The sequence below is a fragment of the Balaenoptera acutorostrata genome, chromosome 3 (assembly GCF_949987535.1).
Source record: "Balaenoptera acutorostrata chromosome 3, mBalAcu1.1, whole genome shotgun sequence".
NCBI classification, from domain to species: domain Eukaryota; kingdom Metazoa; phylum Chordata; class Mammalia; order Artiodactyla; family Balaenopteridae; genus Balaenoptera; species Balaenoptera acutorostrata.
In genome coordinates this window covers 103,805,953-103,825,938 of record NC_080066.1, presented here as the reverse complement: position 1 = coordinate 103,825,938, position 19,986 = coordinate 103,805,953, and the positions used below count along the sequence as shown (strand labels likewise).

At 39.5% G+C, this 19,986-nt stretch overlaps 2 protein-coding genes across 4 annotated transcripts in view; both read left to right on the top strand.

Annotated features, from left to right (window-relative positions):
- Positions 1–287: 287 nt before the first annotated feature.
- Positions 288–1,084, top strand: NOP10 (NOP10 ribonucleoprotein). Its single transcript, XM_007180460.2, has 2 exons — positions 288–428; positions 696–1,084. Exons 1-2 carry the CDS (start codon positions 336–338, stop codon positions 834–836), a joined length of 234 nt encoding a protein of 77 aa, XP_007180522.1. The 5' UTR covers positions 288–335; the 3' UTR covers positions 837–1,084.
- Positions 1,085–4,347: 3,263 nt separating this feature from the next.
- The window catches only part of SLC12A6 (solute carrier family 12 member 6), an 89,007-nt gene continuing 73,368 nt past the window's right edge, over positions 4,348–19,986 (top strand). The window contains exons 1-2 of one of the 3 annotated variants that reach the window (XM_007180455.2): positions 4,348–5,066; positions 5,716–5,995. In XM_007180455.2, the coding sequence (XP_007180517.1) occupies positions 5,725–5,995 (271 nt within the window). In that variant the 5' untranslated portion in view covers positions 4,348–5,066; positions 5,716–5,724. Of the gene's footprint in view, positions 5,996–19,986 lie in introns of all 3 variants that reach the window. The other 2 variants (XM_057542891.1, XM_007180456.2) reach the window with 2 other exon arrangements.

The window sequence follows — 19,986 nt, the reverse complement described above, 5'->3', positions numbered from 1 at the left end:
GCTAGAAACCCATTGCCTCTGAAATGGGTGTGAATTTTGAGATAAAGACAGGATTCTATTCATTAATGTTCAATCTGTATCCATCCCTACCCCCCTCCAATGCTTAGAAGTGCCTGGCACACAGTGGGCACACTCCACGTGTCTCAGAACGCCCGCAAGGTTGCGACTGGGTTGCAGCTGGCCAAGTCCTGCGCTAGTGCGCTCCCCTTCTGGCCAGCTGGAGAAAGGTATAAACTGGACTACATTTCCCGGCGTGCTTTGAGAGCGAGACTTCCCGGCTATACAGGAAGGAAATTGACACGTGAGGCCTTCAGTTAAGAGGCGCTGCAGACTGAATGGGAAGCTCACGCTTCTGTTCACGCTCACGTGTGGTCATGTTTCTCCAGTATTACCTCAACGAGCAGGGATACCGGGTCTACACGCTGAAGGTGAGAGGAGGAAACAGGTTGTATATGGGCATGGGGAGAAATGTCTTTGGGAGGAACGGTCGAGACGAGCCAGTCCAGAAGCGAGGCGTGGTAGAAGCAGGAGTGTGTGGCTTCTTGATCTGAGCAGTCGCGTCTCCTGTCTTAATGTTTACCCTCTTCGCGCGGCCTCCTCCCCATCCCAGCCTCCATTTCCCTCACGACGCCAGTGATTGGGTTTTCCCACGACTCCAGTACTGAGATTATGTTCTCTCTTTCCTTCTCGAGCAGAAGCTTGACCCTATGGGACAGCAGACCTGCTCGGCCCACCCTGCTCGGTTCTCCCCAGACGACAAATACTCTCGACACCGAGTCACCATCAAGAAACGCTTCAAGGTGCTCATGACCCAGCAACCGCGCCCCGTCCTCTGAGGATCTCTTGAAATTTCACGTCTCTTCTGCCGCCTGCTAGCCCTCAAGAGACTTTCTGAAATCAAGCTCTTCCATCTGTGAGCCTTGAAGTCTTGCTGCGACCCTTGATCCTTGCATCCGGTCTCATCCTTGCCTTTGATCATGCTTGTGGTGAGGCCATCATGGTAGCATCCCCTTTAAAGGGAAGATGTTTGAATCTTCTTTTCATACTCTGAATCACTGCCAGGTTATTAAAATGATTTGAAAGAGCTCTTATTTTGTATGTTGTGGGAAGAAAGGAGTGGTTTAAAAACGAAAACGAGGGAGATGAGTGGGAAGAGTGCCCCAGGGGTGCAAAAGACCACTTGGAAGAGAAACTTCGGTGGCTTCTGTAGCAGGAGCGGTGCTGTGCTTAGAGTCTTAGAAGCGTGCTGGGGATGGGGAAGAGAGCTTGAGAAAGACTCCTGTGCAGCTGTCAGCATCCACTGAAAAATACCCGTGTGGTCACTTAAGTAATTTTTTTGTCCCTTGAAATGACATTTGACTGAAAATGGAAGAGTTGCTTGAAAAATAACAGCAGCTATATTGTAGAGAAAAGGCATTGAATTGGAAGCCAGGAGACCAGGATTCTCCCCTCTCTGTATACCTTTGAGAAAGTCAACCTGTTTAGTTCCATTCTTCTCATCATTTCTAATTTCTCTTCTAACTCTAAAATTGATAGGGTTCAGTGGTGGATCTTAATGTACCTACAGTGTTTGTCCAACCATTGTGAATAGGAATGCCTTTATGCATATTTACCGCCCCTCTGGAAATATTCCCAGGCTTTTAGTTCTCTCTTCTTACATACACCTAACTTTATATTCTTTCTGGTAGCTAGCTGGTATGTGGAACTCTACATGGATTTTAATTTAGAAGATGAGGTATGAGAGATTCAAGCAGGGATTTTTGTTGTTTTTCAAGCTACTCTTGGGGGTTAATTTTTTTTTTTTTTTTTTTTTTAATCCTGGAAGATTTCTTAGGACTTGAGCTTCTATCATGGGGAAACCATAAATTTTTAATCCAATTACTTCATATTAGAGGGATGATGCAAAATATCGTATACAGGCATTCAAGAAATGCTAGCTTCTTCCTTTCCTTATCAAGTTAATCAACTCAGTATTTCCCAATCTTCTCATTCATGGCCTTTGACATTGAATTTGAAAGTTTGCTTAGTGCCACTGATTTTAAAATTGCTTTGTGAAGTTTGCATTCCAATGATACAATCTTCTTTTTCTACAATATCAAAGATTCTAGACTCCAGAAGCAGATGTAACTTAAATCAGCACAAATTTGATTTATCAAGACTGGCCCTGGAAAGGAGTAAATATGTTTCTCATGGACTCTGATGTCTGACTGTCCCAGCAGAAAAGTTCAGGATAGTTGTTGACTGCTGAGAAAAAAAAATCTCTAGACTTGGGTCATAGTTAATAGAAGACATGATTTTCAATCAGTTACTTAAATTTATGAGAATGGTGAAATGAGATAATTATTTCCTGTCAAGCAATTTTTTATTTCTTAGCCTGTTCACTGAACAAGGTTCTTAGCATAGAATCTGAGGGATTTTAAAGAGTCGTCCTATCCTATTAGGGGTTAATGATCGAAGAAATGTTAGAAATTCTGCAAATGACTAGGAAAAGTATCTGCTATGGAAGTTTTTTTAAGAACTAAAGTCAGGGGAGTTCCCTGGCGGTCCAGTGGTTAGGACTCTGAGCTTCCACTGTTGGGGGGCTCAGGTTCGATCCCTGGTTGGAGAGCTAAGATCTGGCATGGCCAACAAAAAAGAAAAGAACCAAAGTCAGTAAACGAATACTATCATTTTTTTAAAATGTTGACTGGGATTCTGTCTTTATAAGTTACCCCCCCACCAAAAAAGGATTAGCATTTTCCATGCTACTTACTGTGTAGACTGTAATGGAAAGGCAAATTGGTGTGAATATACCGAAGATTTTTTTCCTTAAGAGATCTCCTAGGTCTGAGCACATTGTGAGATGTGCTCAGAAATGGGAGAAGAGTTTTAAGAAGTATAGTATAAAGTGAATGAAAATACACTGTGGTATGAAACAAAATTCGATGTTGTAGAAATCCAGGATTTTTTTTTTAATGAAGGGAAAGTCTGTAAGATTTGAATGAACAGCAGGCATGCCTGAGGAGAAAACTGATCCCTCAGGGAGGTAAATTTCTTCCTTCCTCAAGTAAGAAAGCTGTTAAGCCTGAATGAATAATCACAGGCTTTATAAAGAATCAAGCTTTGAGGAGATTTACATTTTAAATAGGAATTTAGTCTCCATTCTGTTACCTGGATCTTTTAAACCGGACATTGGACTTTGTGTGTCATTTGATAAAAGGGAATTTCCTGGCTCACGTCTTAAATACAGTTGTGATCTATTACTAGGGATGATCTTAAACATTTCCACTTGTGCCGAGCAAGGACCCAGGCAAATCCAGGGCCCAGATTGTTGAATTTAAATGTCTGGGTAAATAACAAGGTCCTGTGGTATAGCACAGGGAACTATATTCAATATCCTGTGATAAACCATAATGGAAAAGAATATAAAAAAAAGAATGTCTCTATGTGTATAACTGAGTCACTTTGCTGTACAGCAGAGATTGGTACAGCATTGTAAATCAACTGTACTTCAATGAAAAAATAAAATTAATGTCTTGATCAAAGGTTTAGGAAATAATTTTCAAACAAAACATTGATGAGTCAAATTTATTGAACACCTCTATTCATGCATTAAATAAACATTCTAAGAAAAATATTCTGGTGGCAGTAGTAGGGAAAACACTGAATGGAGTCAAGAGAAAGTATCTCAATGGCTTCTCCAGGTCTAAAATTAAAGACGCTTTCTTTAATGAGCTTTCAGTCTGACTAGAAAATGAACACAGCATTTTTTTTCCAGTTTTACTGAGGTAAAATTTACAAAATTGTATATATTTAAGGTGTACAACTGTGATGATTTGATAGATGTATACATTGTAAAAAAAAAACAGGACTTTTTTAAAGGACAAGAAAAAAAAAGTAGCCCAAACTATGTATAAATTTGAGCATACAATGCTTTATAATAGACCACTACGTAAAAACTCCAATGAGGGTCATACCTAATATATACCGTATATTGTAGATATATGGTATTGAGAGGTTTGTAATTTTTAAAGAAATTGTGAGTGGTATTTTCAGGGACACTCTTAGTAAAGAGAGATGGTTTTTGAGGGTCTGAGGGGCATCGCCTGCTCCCTGAAATACCTCCACCTCTAGAATGAGTTTGTGCAACACAGCAGGACCACAACACAGCGGGACCAAGAGCGAAAAGCGTTTGTTTTCTCGGATGCAGGCAGCTCAGGACCCCACCCCCAACTACAATTCCCGTCGTGCTCCGGGCCTCCCACGCTCGGCCCCGCCCCTTGCCCGCCAGCAGCTGCGAGCCGGGCGAGCGCATGAGCGGAGCCCTCTCCGCCACCTCACGGGCTGCAGAGACTGGGCGGGGCTTTCGGGCGCTCGTGGGACTGTGCCGCCCTCCGACCGCTCCCCCGGGCTTCTCTTCGGACCGTTAACCTCGAATGAGGAACGAGCGGGGAGGAAAGGGAGGGGCTGCGGCGGCGCCGGCACAGCCCGCCGGGCCCGGGGCCGGGGGCGGTGAGATCACGTAACTGCTGCTCTGGCATCTGACCGGGGAGGAGGGTCCCTCCCCGGCAGCCCGAGCCCCCCTGCGCCCGCCGCGGCTCGGAAACAGTTACCCGCTGGTAAACAACAGCTGCGCGCGCATCCGCATCAGCTGGCGCCGGGATCCCGCACCTGCGACCTCCTCCTACCCTCATCCTCGCCGCTCCCTCCTGCTCAGCCAGGGCCAGCCTGCGAGGCCGTCTCCTCTTCTGTTAGGACCCGAAGGAAGAACAGCGAGGGGCTACCTTGCGCCGGGGCCCTGGTAGGGGAGGAAAGCATCTCCGGCAAAGGGGTGGCTCGTCCTGTCACACGCAGGAGAAACCCAGCAAACCGATCGGGGGCTCGATGGACTAGCAGCTACCTGCCACGACCCTGAACTGCAGTCCGCGGAGTCTCGATCCGCTAGCCGGCGCCTCCCAGATCCCAGGGACCTTTCTGCCAGAAGAGCGGGAGGGCCACCCTCGCAGACCTCTCGGAGGCAGGAATCCGCTTTGCCCCTGCAGCCTCCTCTCCTCACCCTTGTCTCCTCATTCTCCTCCATCCATAGTGTGAGATATTTTTCCCGTTATGCATGCTCACCTCTCCCACCAGACCCAAGTGGATTATCGGCCTCAAAAACATCGGGTGGCTCTACACACATCTCCTCCCAGCCAGACCTGTGGGGTATTCACCTGATACACAACAGGTGGTCGGGTGTACACCGTTTCGCAATCTGATCTATACTGTTTATATTCGCCTGATAAGGGTGGGCCTCTGCGCACTTTGCTCATCTAGCCGTGGGACATTTACAGATAAGGGACTAACTACCTCGGCAGAAACCTTAAGGTCGAGGAGAGAAAGGCTTCGTCACCTGCTTCTCTGAGACCATGGCTGGCTGCCCGCATCCCTGGACCAGGGGAGATAACTAGATAGCTCTTCATTCTGAAGGAACGAAGTTACGCGAGATTGGCATCGTTTGTCTGTTTTTTTTTTTTTTTTTCTTAAATATTTTCCAGCTGCTGGTAGTGCACTTTTTAGGACAGGCGGCTTGAATTCTGAGTAGAAGGATACTTATATATAGTGGCTTTTTGTGTGGTGTAAGTCAAGGTAATTGAGAGGTTTTTTTTAAAGTTATCTTTTCTATTTTTGCAACCAAAATTGCTAGCGTAGGAGGAAGGGTTTTGCAGGGTTTTTTCTTTTTTCTTTGTCCTTATAAAGGAAAAAAAAATGCATCCTTCAGAAAACACCACCAAGATGGCTTCAGTTCGGTTCATGGTGACACCAACAAAGATCGATGACATTCCAGGTTTGTCAGACACCAGCCCGGACCTCAGTTCTCGATCCAGTTCCCGGGTAAGATTTAGCTCCCGGGAAAGTGTACCTGAAACAAGCCGTAGTGAGCCTATAAGTGAGATGTCTGGAGCCACCAGTTCACTGGCGACTGTTGCACTGGATCCAGCTAGTGACCGGACTTCTAACCCCCAGGATGTTACTGAGGGTAAGTAGAAACACAGACAACAAAATATTTCCATTACTGGCTTATATGTCCAGGATGACAATATACTGAGAGATCATTTTTCCATTATAGAAGAATCATCAGGAACCAAGGTACCTCTTTTTGAGATGCTTAGGAACCCTTTGGAATAATGGTTAGCATAGTGGATCTCTGCAATAGTAATTTGGCGTGTGCGAAGGTATATGGCAAGAAGGAAAGTAGATGTATGTTTTGACTTCCTCATTTTTGTCTTCTTAGAATTGAAATGGGTATTTTGGTTAAGGATGAATATCAAAGAATTTAACAATTTTCCAGCATGGAGAATCCTAAATTGTAAAATTTAGTGGAGAGTTGGCTTTGGGGCTCCAACTATTACAGTTTGCTTTTAAGGCCAGTTATGAGGAGTAGTTATTGATTATATCTTAGTTACTGGCTTTCCTGCAAAGACTTCAGATACTGTATCACAAAATTCTTTTAAAAAAATTATATTTTACAGAGACAGTGGTTCGAGTAGCTCAGCTCACTCAGGGTGAGGCTGGGTAGATCTGGGGGGGCTATCCTGTCGAATGGAGATTTCTGATTCCCACATAATTTCTTCACTTTGAAGTTTAGATGGAATGTACTGAGTGCTGAGACTTTGTAGTCAGGAAGTAGCACACAAGCCACTTTGACTTATATTGACCACTGCAGATATCCAGCTTCCTAAACCAATTTGTGTCAGCGGGCTTGGAGGTTTTCATTGGGTTTAGCGAGAAAGAGGTGATGAGATAAAACAGAGAGGTCATAACATTTTTTGGACTCTGAAGTTGAAAAGTTTGAGAAGTGCCGTACTGCTTTATATATTTAGTTTTATGCTATGTTCTAACTAACGTAGATCTGTCAGGTAATGAAAACTTCTCTTAAGAATCTTCAACGTTCTTACAATGATATTCTACTCACATTTGAAAACCGTAGCTTCAGCCACTGAATTGCCATTTTCCGGTGTCAGGAAATATTGTTCCTCCTAACCTAAAGGGTGCAGGAAACCAGAATGATTTTAGTTCCTTATTTCTGTTTGTGTTTTTTAATGTCTGGAGACAAGGTAGATTTGGTAAAGTTCATAGTCCTAGAATTCACTTATCCTTGACTAATCTTTTTTTTTTTTTTTTTTTTATGAAGACATTACAGGTCGATTCCTGGACTTTTAACAATTTTCAACTTCTTGACAGACTTTACACTGTGTACCATGGTGTTAAAATTACATTATGGAATAAAAATAATTCATCATTTTCTCTTCTTACAAATTAATTCTAAATTGTAGTTTTAGTTTTTACCCATCATACTGTATTTAGGTTGTAAAAATACCAGATAAGACTGTAAGTGTTAATTTTTTTAATGTTGTAATTGTCATTAGGTAATTTATAGTTAAATGTTGTTGGGTTTGTGACATATATTATGGAATTGTATTTTTATTCTGTTTTTAAAAGTGGACTTATTTCAGTAACGTGTTAGTTAGCCTTGCAGAAAAGGGATCCTTGTCCAGGCTTCTGTCCTTATCTATAAGCATTCTTTAAGGTCTAGAGTGGTATTGCTTTACACCATAAGGTAAAACTGCGGATGTGTCTAGGTAAAATCTATATCGTTTAGCTGGTTACAGAAGTTAAAGCTTGGTTCTCTACCTAACATCTTCCTTAATGTTTAAATAGTCTCTGGTACTAGATGAAAGGGAAATTAACAGTCCAGCCATTAGATCGCACTTTTCCCAAGAGTATTCTTGGGAATCGAGTTTCCTACTTTCCCAATGACCTATTTTTCTCTTACTGTCTTTTAAAAAAATTCTTATGATGATCATCCTGTGATATATTTTCCACACCATCAGAGGGAACTGGTTAGAAATGTAATTATTTCACCTTTGGCCTTGTAATATGCAGATACCCTTATTGGACTTAGATGTCGATCTTCAAAGGAGGCTGTTGTCAAGAAAATCAAGGACATGTGTTAATCTACATTTGTCTCTGGGTTGGATTTAGTATAGGAAAACAACTACTTCCTCTTCTACAGTGGACTCTATCCTTAAGTTCATAATGTATTTCAGAATTGTGTTTTCTATTTTACCATTTAGAATTTTATGATTTTTTTTTTTTTTTGGTGGGGGGACCCTTTTTACATCCTTCAGTGGTTGCGACATTGGTATCATTCTCTCTCCTTTCCCCACAATTCCCATGCCTCCCACGTTTCTTCCCACCTTAAGTTTCTTATCGTGTCATATACCTTTTATTCACATTACATTGCACAACCAAGGTGGGGTGACACACCAAATTTTAAATATTTATTTCTATCTGTGTTTTAATTTTTTTCTACTGTTGGCCTTTTGAGTAGTAATTATCTTTCTGCTATCAAAGTGCTTATCGTTCTCTTTCATTTTGTCAAGGTTCCATTAGAACTTATGGGACTGTCAAGTTGGTAAATAAAATCAGCAATCTTAGCACTGTACTTGCTTATGCATGAAGAATGCCTTAAAGGTACAGAAGGAACTGCTGAGAGAGGATACCTCTGGACAGTTATGAAAATAGGGTGGAGAGTGGGAATTTTCCTTTAAACAATTCAGTAGGGCATGTACAATTTTTTATATTGAGAGTGTATCACTTTTGTAATTAAAAAAAATTTTAAGAGCCATAGCATGTTAGTTAGGGAACCTCAGATGATCAAGAATCAAATTCTGGTCAAAGCCTATTTTAATAAATGAGAAAACTAAGGCTTTCAGAGATAGTTATTTGTAGATCATGAGTGGCAGAGCCAAGACTGAAATGCAGGCCTCCTGACTTCTGTCCAGGACTTTCCATTACATCATTTTGCCTCTGCCATGATGAACATTGTTTACATTTGCCTCATAACCATTTGGTTAACTTAAATGATTGTTAAAATAATAATACCAAAATAGAGAAGAGAACGTATTTTTATATGTCTTACACATTTTCTAATAACATTTCAACCTTTTACAATTCAACAAATGCTCCCTGAGGCCCTGATATGTGTGAGGCACTCCAGTAGGAATTATGGGAAATGCTCAGGTAAAATATAGGTTCTGCCTTGGGAGAGCTCATGGAAATAGTGGTGAAAATGACAAGAACACTTGCACCAACATTTACTGAGCAATTATTATGGGCCAGGCTCTGTTCTGGGTGCTAAGGATGCAGGACTGAGAAAAAGAATCCAGTTACTGTTCTAAGGAAAGTTATGATCTAATAGAGAAAGCAAACAAATTTTCATATAAATTATAATGCTGTATGATAAATGCAGGAATAGAAGTATACATCAAAATACAAAAAAAAGAAAAATACAGCAAATTTTAGAATAATACAGGAGAAAAATATAGTTAAGGAAAATGATGAACTGAGGTAAAATGGAGACACCAAGAGACTGGAGGACTTGACGAGGTAAAAGTGATAGTGAATGATGTAGAGAGATTGAAGACTGTGATCAGACAGACGAATGTTGGGGTTAATGGATTCAGAGGTGGGGCAGTTCCAGTGTTAACATGATCAAGTGTGCAGCCTTGGGAGTGGGTTTCTGAAGTGGAGTAAAAATAAAAGCCAGTTGAGTCAGGACCTCTAAGTGTACCAACTTTGAGGCTGGCTGTCACCAGGTTTTTATTGAGGGATGTTAGCTGGTAGAGATGCAAAAATAATTTAAATAAGCCCCTCTCTCATGGAGCCACCTCTGAAACCTTTTCTCATTCAACCCGACACCCAGATAGAATAAATCAGTGCTTTAAGTCCCTATATCTCTTATACAGACTACTACTAGAGCACCTATTTCACTTAATTTTGTTTTTTTATTTGTTTGTTTACATATTATCTTTCTCGGTTAGGCTGTAGGTTCTTGAGGACAGGGACCTTAAGGGCATAATGCTGTCGACTGAAAAAAATGCACAACCTAAAAGTTGAGAATTATGTTTTACTTGACAGACTTACTGAGGACTTAAACCCTGGGTAAGACAACCTCTCATACAGCTCTGAGGGACTGTTGTGAAGATGTAAGGGAGGAGCCAGAATATATAGGAGTTTTTGCAAAAAAACCAAGTAGTCGAAACATCAACTTGAATCCCCTCAGGGTGCACCATTGGGGGTGGCTGCGGTGACTGATGGCTTGATGGCCTCAACATCCTTTGTTCACTGATATGGCAGGCAACATTCTTTGTCCACAGTATTTAAAAGCTCTTCAGCCAGAGTTGGAGACCATAGCTCAGAAGGGAAGAGGGATTAATCTTACATGCATGGGAAGAACTTTCCTACCTGAGGTGGGCTTCGAAGGGTAAGCAGACGTTCACCAAGTGGACAAGGCCCGGCAGGCTTTTCCTTAAATGCCAGTAGGCCTTACAGAGTATTTATCTGCACTTGGTGCCGTTATATTACACATGGACGTTTAGCCCACTCTGCTGGTCTACCAATTCTGTGTGTTATTCGTAGGTCACATCAATCTCTCATGCTAGGGTTAAATAACGTTTGACTAAGAATCAGAATAATGTTGCAAAGCTATCTTTTTATTTTTCATAAAAGCGTGTTTCAACGTGCCAAGCAATCTTTTTATACTTTTGGAAAAAAATTCTAGTTTTTTGCCCCAAACAAAAATAAGTGAATTACCTTGTATTGCCAATTGCAGGTGACTATTACCTTTCTTTTAAATATACCTTTCATATTTTATGGTTATTGAATACTACCATTTCACTTTGACACACTAACAGAGAGCTGTAACTAACATTGTGTAACATAGTAAAATGGATAGTTTTGTAAAAACACATGGATTTGGCACCTTCTTAGCTTTCCTGATAGCATCCTCTGATAGATTTTTTTTTTCAAGCTTGATTCCATCCCCCACTTTTTTAAAAAATTAATTAATTTATTTATTTATTTATATTTTTATTTTTGGCTGTGTTGGGTCTTCGTTTCTGTGCGAGGGCTTTCTCTAGTTGCGGCAAGCGGGGGCCACTCTTCATCGCGGTGCGCGGGCCTCTCACTATCGCGGCCTCTCTTGTTGCGGAGCACAGGCTCCAGACGCGCAGGCTCAGTAATTGTGGCTCACGGGCCTAGTTGCTCCGCGGCATGTGGGATCTTCCCAGACCAGGGCTCGAACCCGTGTCCCCTGCATTGGCAGGCAGATCGCCCACTTTTTTTTTAAAGACAAGTAGCACTTGTGTGAAACGTTTTGGTTACAGACGACATCTGTTTTTCCCCCTCTCCTCCATACTGCAAAGCCAATGATTAAACTTTGCAATATACTACTTTACACCACAAGTAGCAATCAGCTAAATCCAGAATGTGGGAAATTTTATTGAATAACTAGAATTTTCAACAAATAAATGGCATGGAGTGGAGGAGGAGAGAGCAAAGGGGTGGGGGGGAGCTGTTACAGATAAAAAGCTGTCAACCAAATGCAATGTGTGGACTTTCTTTGGATCCAGATGTGAACAAAACAACTGTAAAAAGCCACTTTTGAGAAAATCAGGGAAATTTGACCACGTACTTGGTGTTAAAAAATATTAAGGAATTATTGTGAATTTTCTTAGGTATATTTATGACATTGTGGTAATATAAAGCCCTTATCTGTAGAGATACATATTGACATATTTGCAGGTGAAACAAAGTGTACTCCACCTTCCCTCCCCCCACGCCACAAAACAGTTGAGGAGAGATAGATAAGATTGGCAAACATTTATAATTTGTTGAATTGGATTAATGAGGATTCATTTTAGTGTTTTCTCTGATTTTGTGTATATTTGAAAATACCTGTAATACAAGCTTTTGAACGGTTGGACTGCAATCCAGAAAGCTACTTTATTTATTTATTTATTTTTGGCTGCATTGGGTCTTTGTTGCTGCATGCTGGCTTTCACTAGTTGCGGTGAGCAGGGGCTACTCTTCGTTGCAGGCTTCTCATTGCGGTGGCTTCTCTTGTTGCAGAGCACGGGCTCTAGGCGCGTGGGCTTCAGCAGTTGTGGCATGTGGGCTCAGTAGTTGTGGCTCGCGGGCTCTAGAGCACACGCTCAGTAGTTGTGGCGCACAGGCTTAGTTGCTCTGCAGCATGTGGGATCTTCCCGGACCGGGGCTCGAACCTGTGTTCCCTGCATTGGCAGGCAGATGCTTAACCACTGTGCCACCAGGGAAGCCCCAGAAAGCTACTTTAATAGAAAGGACCTTCTTTTATAGAGTCTGTTCTAGAATACTCTAGATGTTTGATTAAATATTAGTGATTGGAAGAGTGATTGCTTCAACTTCTTGTCTTTTATCTTGGGTGGTCTCTTCTATATCCTCACTAATTCTTTCCATGAGAGGCCTCATTCTTTTCCTGTCAGAGGCATGTTTCTTGATTCCAGATTCTCATAAACTTTGCTTTGATATTACCTGTACTGGAATGGAAAAGAAGGAAGAGGACACTCCTGGGTACCTAAGAATCTTATAAAAGTCATGCTTTTCTAATGTTAAGGCTCTTAGAATAAGGGGAATGTTTCTAATGCTGACGTTTAAGGCAATTTGTACTGACCTAGAAGGACGATATTTTGCTGTAAACTTTTGAATCGTGGTGCTCTTTTTGCCTCCTCTGCGTAATAAATACTTCTGGACTAGCCAGACCTAAACTGGCACCCCTTGCAAGCTTCACTGGAGAAGGGCAAACTGGATTTCAGTCCCCCCAACCCCCTTGCCCTTTTGGCCTGATGTAATCTGCACAGCTGCACCTCGTGGGCTTGTTGACTCAATAGTGCAGATTTTATGTGTTTAAGTTCTTGGGGATGTGTTTCTTAGCAGTAGGTATGAAAATTTGGAGAGCTGTATTGTAGGAATTATGAAAGTATTTTATTTTGTGATTGTGTAAAACAATGTATTATTTTAATGAAATTTTATAAGTAAATGGAAAACCAAGAAGATATTCCCCATTAAAACCCTGTTATTAATGCTTTGGTGTACTTTGTAGAATCCCTGCAATTACGTATAAAGATAAGAGCACAAGACTGCAGAACATACAATACCACACACACACACAGCACCTTGCTTTAACTGCAGAAGTTTAATAGTTGATTAACAGGAAATATTACTACCATATTTGCTCAGTTCTAAGGTGTACATTTGTCATATTTTTAACATTTCTGATATTCAAGTGCATTTTACTTTTGAAGAATTTTAAGCTACTGTTAAATCACGGGTGGAATTCACAGTTAACAAGATTTCAGAATCAAGCCAATATTGTACAATTAATAAGTCAATCTGAGAGGCTATGCAAAACTTGAAAATTTGGAATTACCGCTGGATGTTTTAACTGAAAAAATGTAAGGGCTAAAGCTTTTTCTTTTTCCCCCTTAAAATTTAAGTTTTTGTACTTGGAAAGGACAGAAATAGAAAACAAAAGCTGTATTAAGTTGTTAGGAAATGGCAGGTATACTTAGGTCTTAATCCTAACTTTAGTTTTTGTTTTTTGTTTTTTTCTTTTTAAAATTTCCTATTATTTTAACTGAGAGCTGGGTTTCAGTCTTCTGCTTTGTATTTCTGCTTACTCCATTGCTAAGCCTTATTACATTTCATATGGCCTTGAGAAATCCGTGCAAGATATTCAGTTGATAGCATTCATCTGTTTACAGTTGGAACCATTTGGTAGATAGCTTTAATTTTTGGCAAAGTGGCACCTAAATTTCTTCCATTTTACCAGACAAGGCTGTTTTTCCTTTTGGGGTAAGGGTATTCATTTTTCATATTGCTAATTTAAAAAAGGAAAAACACTAATAAGTTTAAAACTCTTGTATACACATGTACATTTTCACTTCGAGGAGCTATGATAATTGAATCCAGCTGAAATTTATCTTTATTTTGAGAGCATTTGCTTTTAATATTTAAGCTCGTTTTTTTATATCCAGAAATACTTATTTTCACAACAGTTAATTTACATCCCAAGGTGCATGTAAAAAATTCTGCTTTTGATTTATTTTTTTCTAATTCAGCAGTGTTCTAATTTCCAAATAAAATTTTAGGAATTAATAGGAAATAGAAAACAGGCTTTCCTATTAGATGAGGTTAATTCTTTCCTTTGCTGAAAAATCATCAGTTCTGATACTTTTTCTTTTAAAAAAAAAGTCATTTTCTTCTGAGCTAAGGTGGATTTCTTCTCCAGGAAAAAGCTGAAGCTGATAAGGTTAAGTAACCTGCCCAGGGTCATACAAGTAATAAATTGAAGAGTAGTGATTTCAACCCAGTGTTTGTGATTCTAACACCAGTATTATTGTCATTACACTTTCTCTGCTAATGGTGGTTGGCTCTGTTGAAACATTTATTCAGCTGCAAATGTATAATAGAGCAAGCATAAGGAACTGCAGTCTTTATGTTCTGGGTACATTTTTGCAATTATTTTGCCTGGGATTGGGAGCATGAAAGGAAATGGTTTTTTTTAAAAAGTAGTAAAATGACATGTTTCCAGAATAACTTAAGGTTCTGTGTTCCTAGCAAGAAATCTGGCCTAAAAATGTGTATTTTACTGTCTTTTACACAAATGATCTCAGGTAACTAGGACAGTATAATAGTGCTGAATTACATGAACAGTTACTGATTTAGTTACATTAGTCCATCTAAAGTTAATGAATATTCATATTTTGACCCGTGTCTCAGTAGATCTATTTTAAAATGGAGTTTTGTTTCAGGGGAGGAAGGAAGCAATAACTTATAAGTTCTCTGAGGTGAAAATTAACAAGGAAATTTTGTTTCAAATTATGTTTTCATTTTCCTTTCTTTACGTTTTTAGAAATATGTCCTAAGTTTTGACAGTATGGTGCTTAACATCAGTTTTATTTTCTATACACTGTTGGTAGCCTTGACTAGAAGCCCATATAGCGTATTTCATAATAAAAGAATGAAATGTCATACATCAGAAATGCGATTCTGGGTTACTGAGTAGTACGTGTTAGTAGCTGGCAGTGCTACCTCTGGTTGGTGATTCTTGGGTCCTATCATACCTAGGGTATAATGACGTTGAGATGAGCAGTCTTATATAGGGAATTGAAATATTGTGAAAAAGATAACAGTAGAAGCTGAGGGCTCTAAGTACTCAGAGGCTTTTGATAATGCCTTCTTTAGTATTTGGATCAGTAGCCAAAATGGAAGGCGTAGCTAGCAAATTAGCTAGCCATCAACTATCCTACTACATACTTTCCTCTAGTGAAGACTCACAACTTTAGGTCCCTGCAGAAGTAACTGGGCAAGGTAGTGCTGTGTGCTCTCAAGATTCATTCTATGCTTATACTGTATTACAGTATATTGTTTTATATTGCCTTTTATTATGTAGTTAATTGGATAACAAGACTGCGAACTCCTTGAGGGCAGGAGCAGTGTCTTGTTCTCCATTGCATTCCTGTTTCCTGGCACATAGTGAACACTCAAATATATATTGAATAAATGCATGATTCCTTCAGCCTCAGTAAAGCATAGATTTTTCTGATGTTTTGATTTGGAGAACTCTTTGTCATCCTTACCCTACAATATTATGAATCCATCAGAAAATAATGTCTTTTATGTATTTACTATCTTTCAGTTGTTAGTCCCAAAATACATTATTCATCATTCACGCCATTTTATAAAAATCTATTCATAGACAATTTTATGTAATTTTGAGATTTAGAAGTTTTAAGTCCTTACTATCCATGATAGTTGGTCCTCATCAAAGTAATTGATTCATTTAATTCTTTTTATAATTATCTACATAGTAAGGCAAAATTTAGTTTGTGATCATTTTATATTTTAAATTAGTATTTACTGTCCCAGTATCTGAAGGAGAAAAAGGTTTTGCTGAGTATGGTAAATAGGAAATTTGTATATACATAATGAGAATCTGTATACTTTTCAGGCTCCAACTATATCTCTAAATTTAGGTAGTGAACTACTCATTCTCTTCTAGCAGAATGTTTAGATCATTCTCTAATAGAGCCATTCAGAGTGTTGTATGCAGACGGTGCTGGACCATGAGCTATTTATTATGTCTGTGAGGAGATGAGTTCAGAAATTCAGAGTTTTTAGAAACTTGCATAGCAGTTTGTTAAAGCAAGTTTATGTCTATTGAATCTAATAATAAAAATTGGAATTTGTGTTTTGTATATTTTTCATTTTCTAGTAATTTTTATTATTATTATTGGGGTTTTTTTCAAAATTTTTAGCCCGCAATGAAATGGAAATTTAGAGAAAAATAGTCCTTTACCAGAGATAATTTGCAATGAGATTGTGTGGTTCTAGATAATTTGCATAGCTTTTGTACAATACAGTTCTCAGTTTCTGCAAAGCAAGAGGAAATACATATATGATTTGCTCTAAAATTGAATGGTTTTTAGTGATGGGATATAACAAAATATTAAAAACTGTTAGAGAATCCTTATGTCAAAAATAATTTCCCACTGACTTTCCCTTGTTTCAGTCTTTTCACTGAATCTAATTTGTCTTCATTTTTTTAATAAATGGGTTGAATAAAATAAAATGCTGGTTATCATGAATTGTTAGCCATGATGAAAAATTGAATTGTTAGCCATGATTAAAAATTAATAATAGGGGCTTCCCTGGTGGCGCAGTGGTTGGGAGTCTGCCTGCCAGTGCAGGGGACACGGGTTCAAGCCCTGGTCTGGGAGGATCCCACATGCCGCGGAGCGACTAGGCCCGTGAGCCACAGTTGCTGAGCCTGTGCATCTGGAGCCTGTGCATCTGGAGCCTGTGCTCCACAACAAGAGAGGCCGAGATAGTGAGAGGCCCGCACACCGCGATGAAGAGTGGCCCCCACTTGCCACAACTAGAGAAAGCCCTCACACAGAAACAAAGACCCAACACAGCCATAAATAAATAAATAAATAAATTTAAAAAAATTAATAATAGAATAGTGTAGAATGGTAAATTGTACTTTCAAAATATTACCCAAAGTAGACACATTCTTTTAAAGAATGGACATGCTTTTTTAAAAATATAGACATAATATAGTCACAAGTGTTTTACTGAAACTAATAAAATAAATATAATATGTATAATATTTAGCCTAATGTATAAAGCACTGTGGAAGTAATACCATAAGAAATGCCCTTTTTGCCCTAGCCTGGCCTTATATCTTACTGCTTAAAATACCATAGATTTTTTTTAAAAATTTATTTTATTTAAGTATAGCTGATTTACAATGTCGTGTTAATTTCTGCTGGACAGCAAAGTGATTCAGTTATATATATATTCTTTTTCATATTCTTTTCCATTATGGTTTATGACAGGATATTGAATATATTAATAGTTCCCTGTGCTACACAGTAGGACCTTGTTTATCCATTCTGTATATAGTAGTTTGCATCTGCTAATCCCAAACTCCCAATCCACCCGTCCCTCACCCTCTCTCCCCACTGGCAAGCACAAGTCTGTTCTCCCATGGATATTGCTGTTGTGGTGGTGGGGTTTTTTGTTTTTGTTTTTGTTTTTGTTTCTTTGGCCATATGCCGTGCAGGATCTCAGTTCCCCGACCAGGGATGGAGCCCAGGAACCTGGGCCCCTGGCAGTGGAAGTGTAGAGTCCCAACTGCTGGACCGCCAGGGAATTCCTTGGGTTTTTTTTTTTTTTAATGTGAAAGTGTAAATATTTCAAGCCTGTATGATGACTCTCATTTCAAACAATATTCAACACTCTAGAATCAGGAAAAGCATTTATGCAGCTGCCTGAATTCTATGTGAAATGAAATTTGACCCATAAGTGATTTGTTTTATACTCAGATCCAAAGTTTTTTAGATTTCAGTAAACTTCATTCATTTCATTGTATTTTTTTCTGACTTTTTTTTATGAAAAGTTTCAAACATATACAAAAGTTGAAAGATTGTATGATGAACACCCATATCCATATCCTCCAGATGCTGCAATTAACATTTTGCTATATTTGGTTTTTTAAAAAAAAAAAACACATTTTTAAAAATTTATTTATTTTATTTATTTGGTTGCACTGGGTCTTAGTTTAGTTGCAGCCGGCGGGCTCCTTAGTTGAGGCGTGCACGTGGGATCTAGTTGCCTGACCAGGGATCATCAAACCCAGGCCCCCTGCATTGGGAGCACCAAGTCTTAACCACTGCGCCACCAGGGAGATCCATGCTATATTTGTTTTATCACATATTCATCCCTTCCATTTATGCATCCATTTTTGAAGCATTTCAAAGTAAGTTGCAGACATCAATGTGCTTCACACCTAAACACTTTAGTATGCGTATCATTAATGTGTGATGTATAATTTCTAATGTTTTTGAGATTCATCCATGTTGTTGAATGTATCAGTAGTTCATTCCTGGTTATTGTTGGGTAATAGTCTATTGTATGAATATACTATAGGTTGTTTATCTTGTGATGGATACCTAGGCTCTTTCCTGTTTGGGCTGTTATGAATAAAGCTGCTAAAAACATACATGTTCAAAAGTTTTTTTGCGGACTTAGCTTTTATTTCTCTTGGGTAAATACCTAGAAAAGGAATTGCTGGGTCATAGGGTAGGTATATGTTTAAACTTATTAAAAAACTGCCAGACATTCTTCCAAAGTCATCACACCAGCATTCCCATCAACATTTGCTCTACGTCCTTGCCAACAGTTTTTTTTTTTATAGATTTATTTATTTTATTTATTTATTTTTGGCTGCGTTGGGTCTTTGTTGCTGCGCCAGGGCTTTTCTCTAATTGCAGTGAGCGAGGGCTACTCTTTGTTGCGGTGCCCGGGCTTCTCACTGCAGTGGCTTCTCTTGTTGCGGAGCACGGGCTCTATCCGTAGTTGTAGCACGTGGGCTCAGTAGCTGTGGCTCGCCGGCTCTAGAGCGCAGGCTCAGTAGTTATGGTGTATGGACTTAGTTGCTCCACGGCATGTGGGATCTTCCCGGACCAGAGCTCGAGCCCATGTCCCCTGCATTGGCTGGCAGATTCTTAACCACTGCACCACCAGGGAAGCCCCTTGCCAACAGTTTTAATTGTGATTTTAATTTGCATTTCCTTTATGGCCACTGAGCAGTTTTTCAAATGCTATTAGCCATGTGTATAGCTTCCTTTGTGAATTGTCTGTTTGAATCTTTTGCTCAATTTCTTTTTTTTTAATTTATTTAATTTATTTATTTTTGGCTGCGTTGGGTCTTCGTTGCTGCACACAGGCTTTCTGTAGTTGTGGCGAGCGGGGGCTACTCCTCGTTGCGGTGTGCAGGCTTCTTATTGTGGTGGCTTCTCTTGTTGTGGAGCACGGGCTCTAGGCACACGGGCTTCAGTAGTTGTGGCACGTGGGCTCAGTAGTTGTGGCCCACGGGCTCTAGATCGCAGGCTCAGTAGTTGTGGTGCACGGGCTTAGTTGCTCCACGGCATGTGGGATCTTCCTGGACCAGGGCTCGGACCTGTGTCCCCTGCATTGGCAGGCAGATTCTTAACCTCTGTGCCACCAGGGAAGCCCTTGCTCATTTTCTGTTGAGTTGTCTTTTTATTATTAAGTTGTAGGGGATTTTTATATACTCAAAATACAAGTCCTTTGTCAAGCATATGTTTTATGACTATTTTCTCCCAGTCTTTGACTTGCCTATTCATTTTCATAATGGTGTCAGTTTATTGTATTTTTTCAACATTTTATTATGAAAAATTTCAAAAATACAGAAGATTGAAAGACTTAGAGTGAACACTTGTGTACTCACCACCCAGAATCTATCATTAGTATTTTATTATACTTTTCCTGTCATATGTCTATCCATTTATCTTAGTATATGCATTTCAAGGTTTCAAGGTTCAAATTGCAGATATCAGTTCATTTTTCCCAAATACTTCAAAATCATATTGTTAGTTAGAATTCAGTATCTGTTTGCAGCCTTTTTCTTTTGATTTAAACTTTTCATACCATGAAATACACAAATTTTAAGTGAAGATTGACTGAATTTTGACAAATGCATATACCTGTGGGACTTTAAACTCTATGAAGATGTGGAATATTACCATCACTCTGCGAAGTTCTCTCATGCCCCATCTC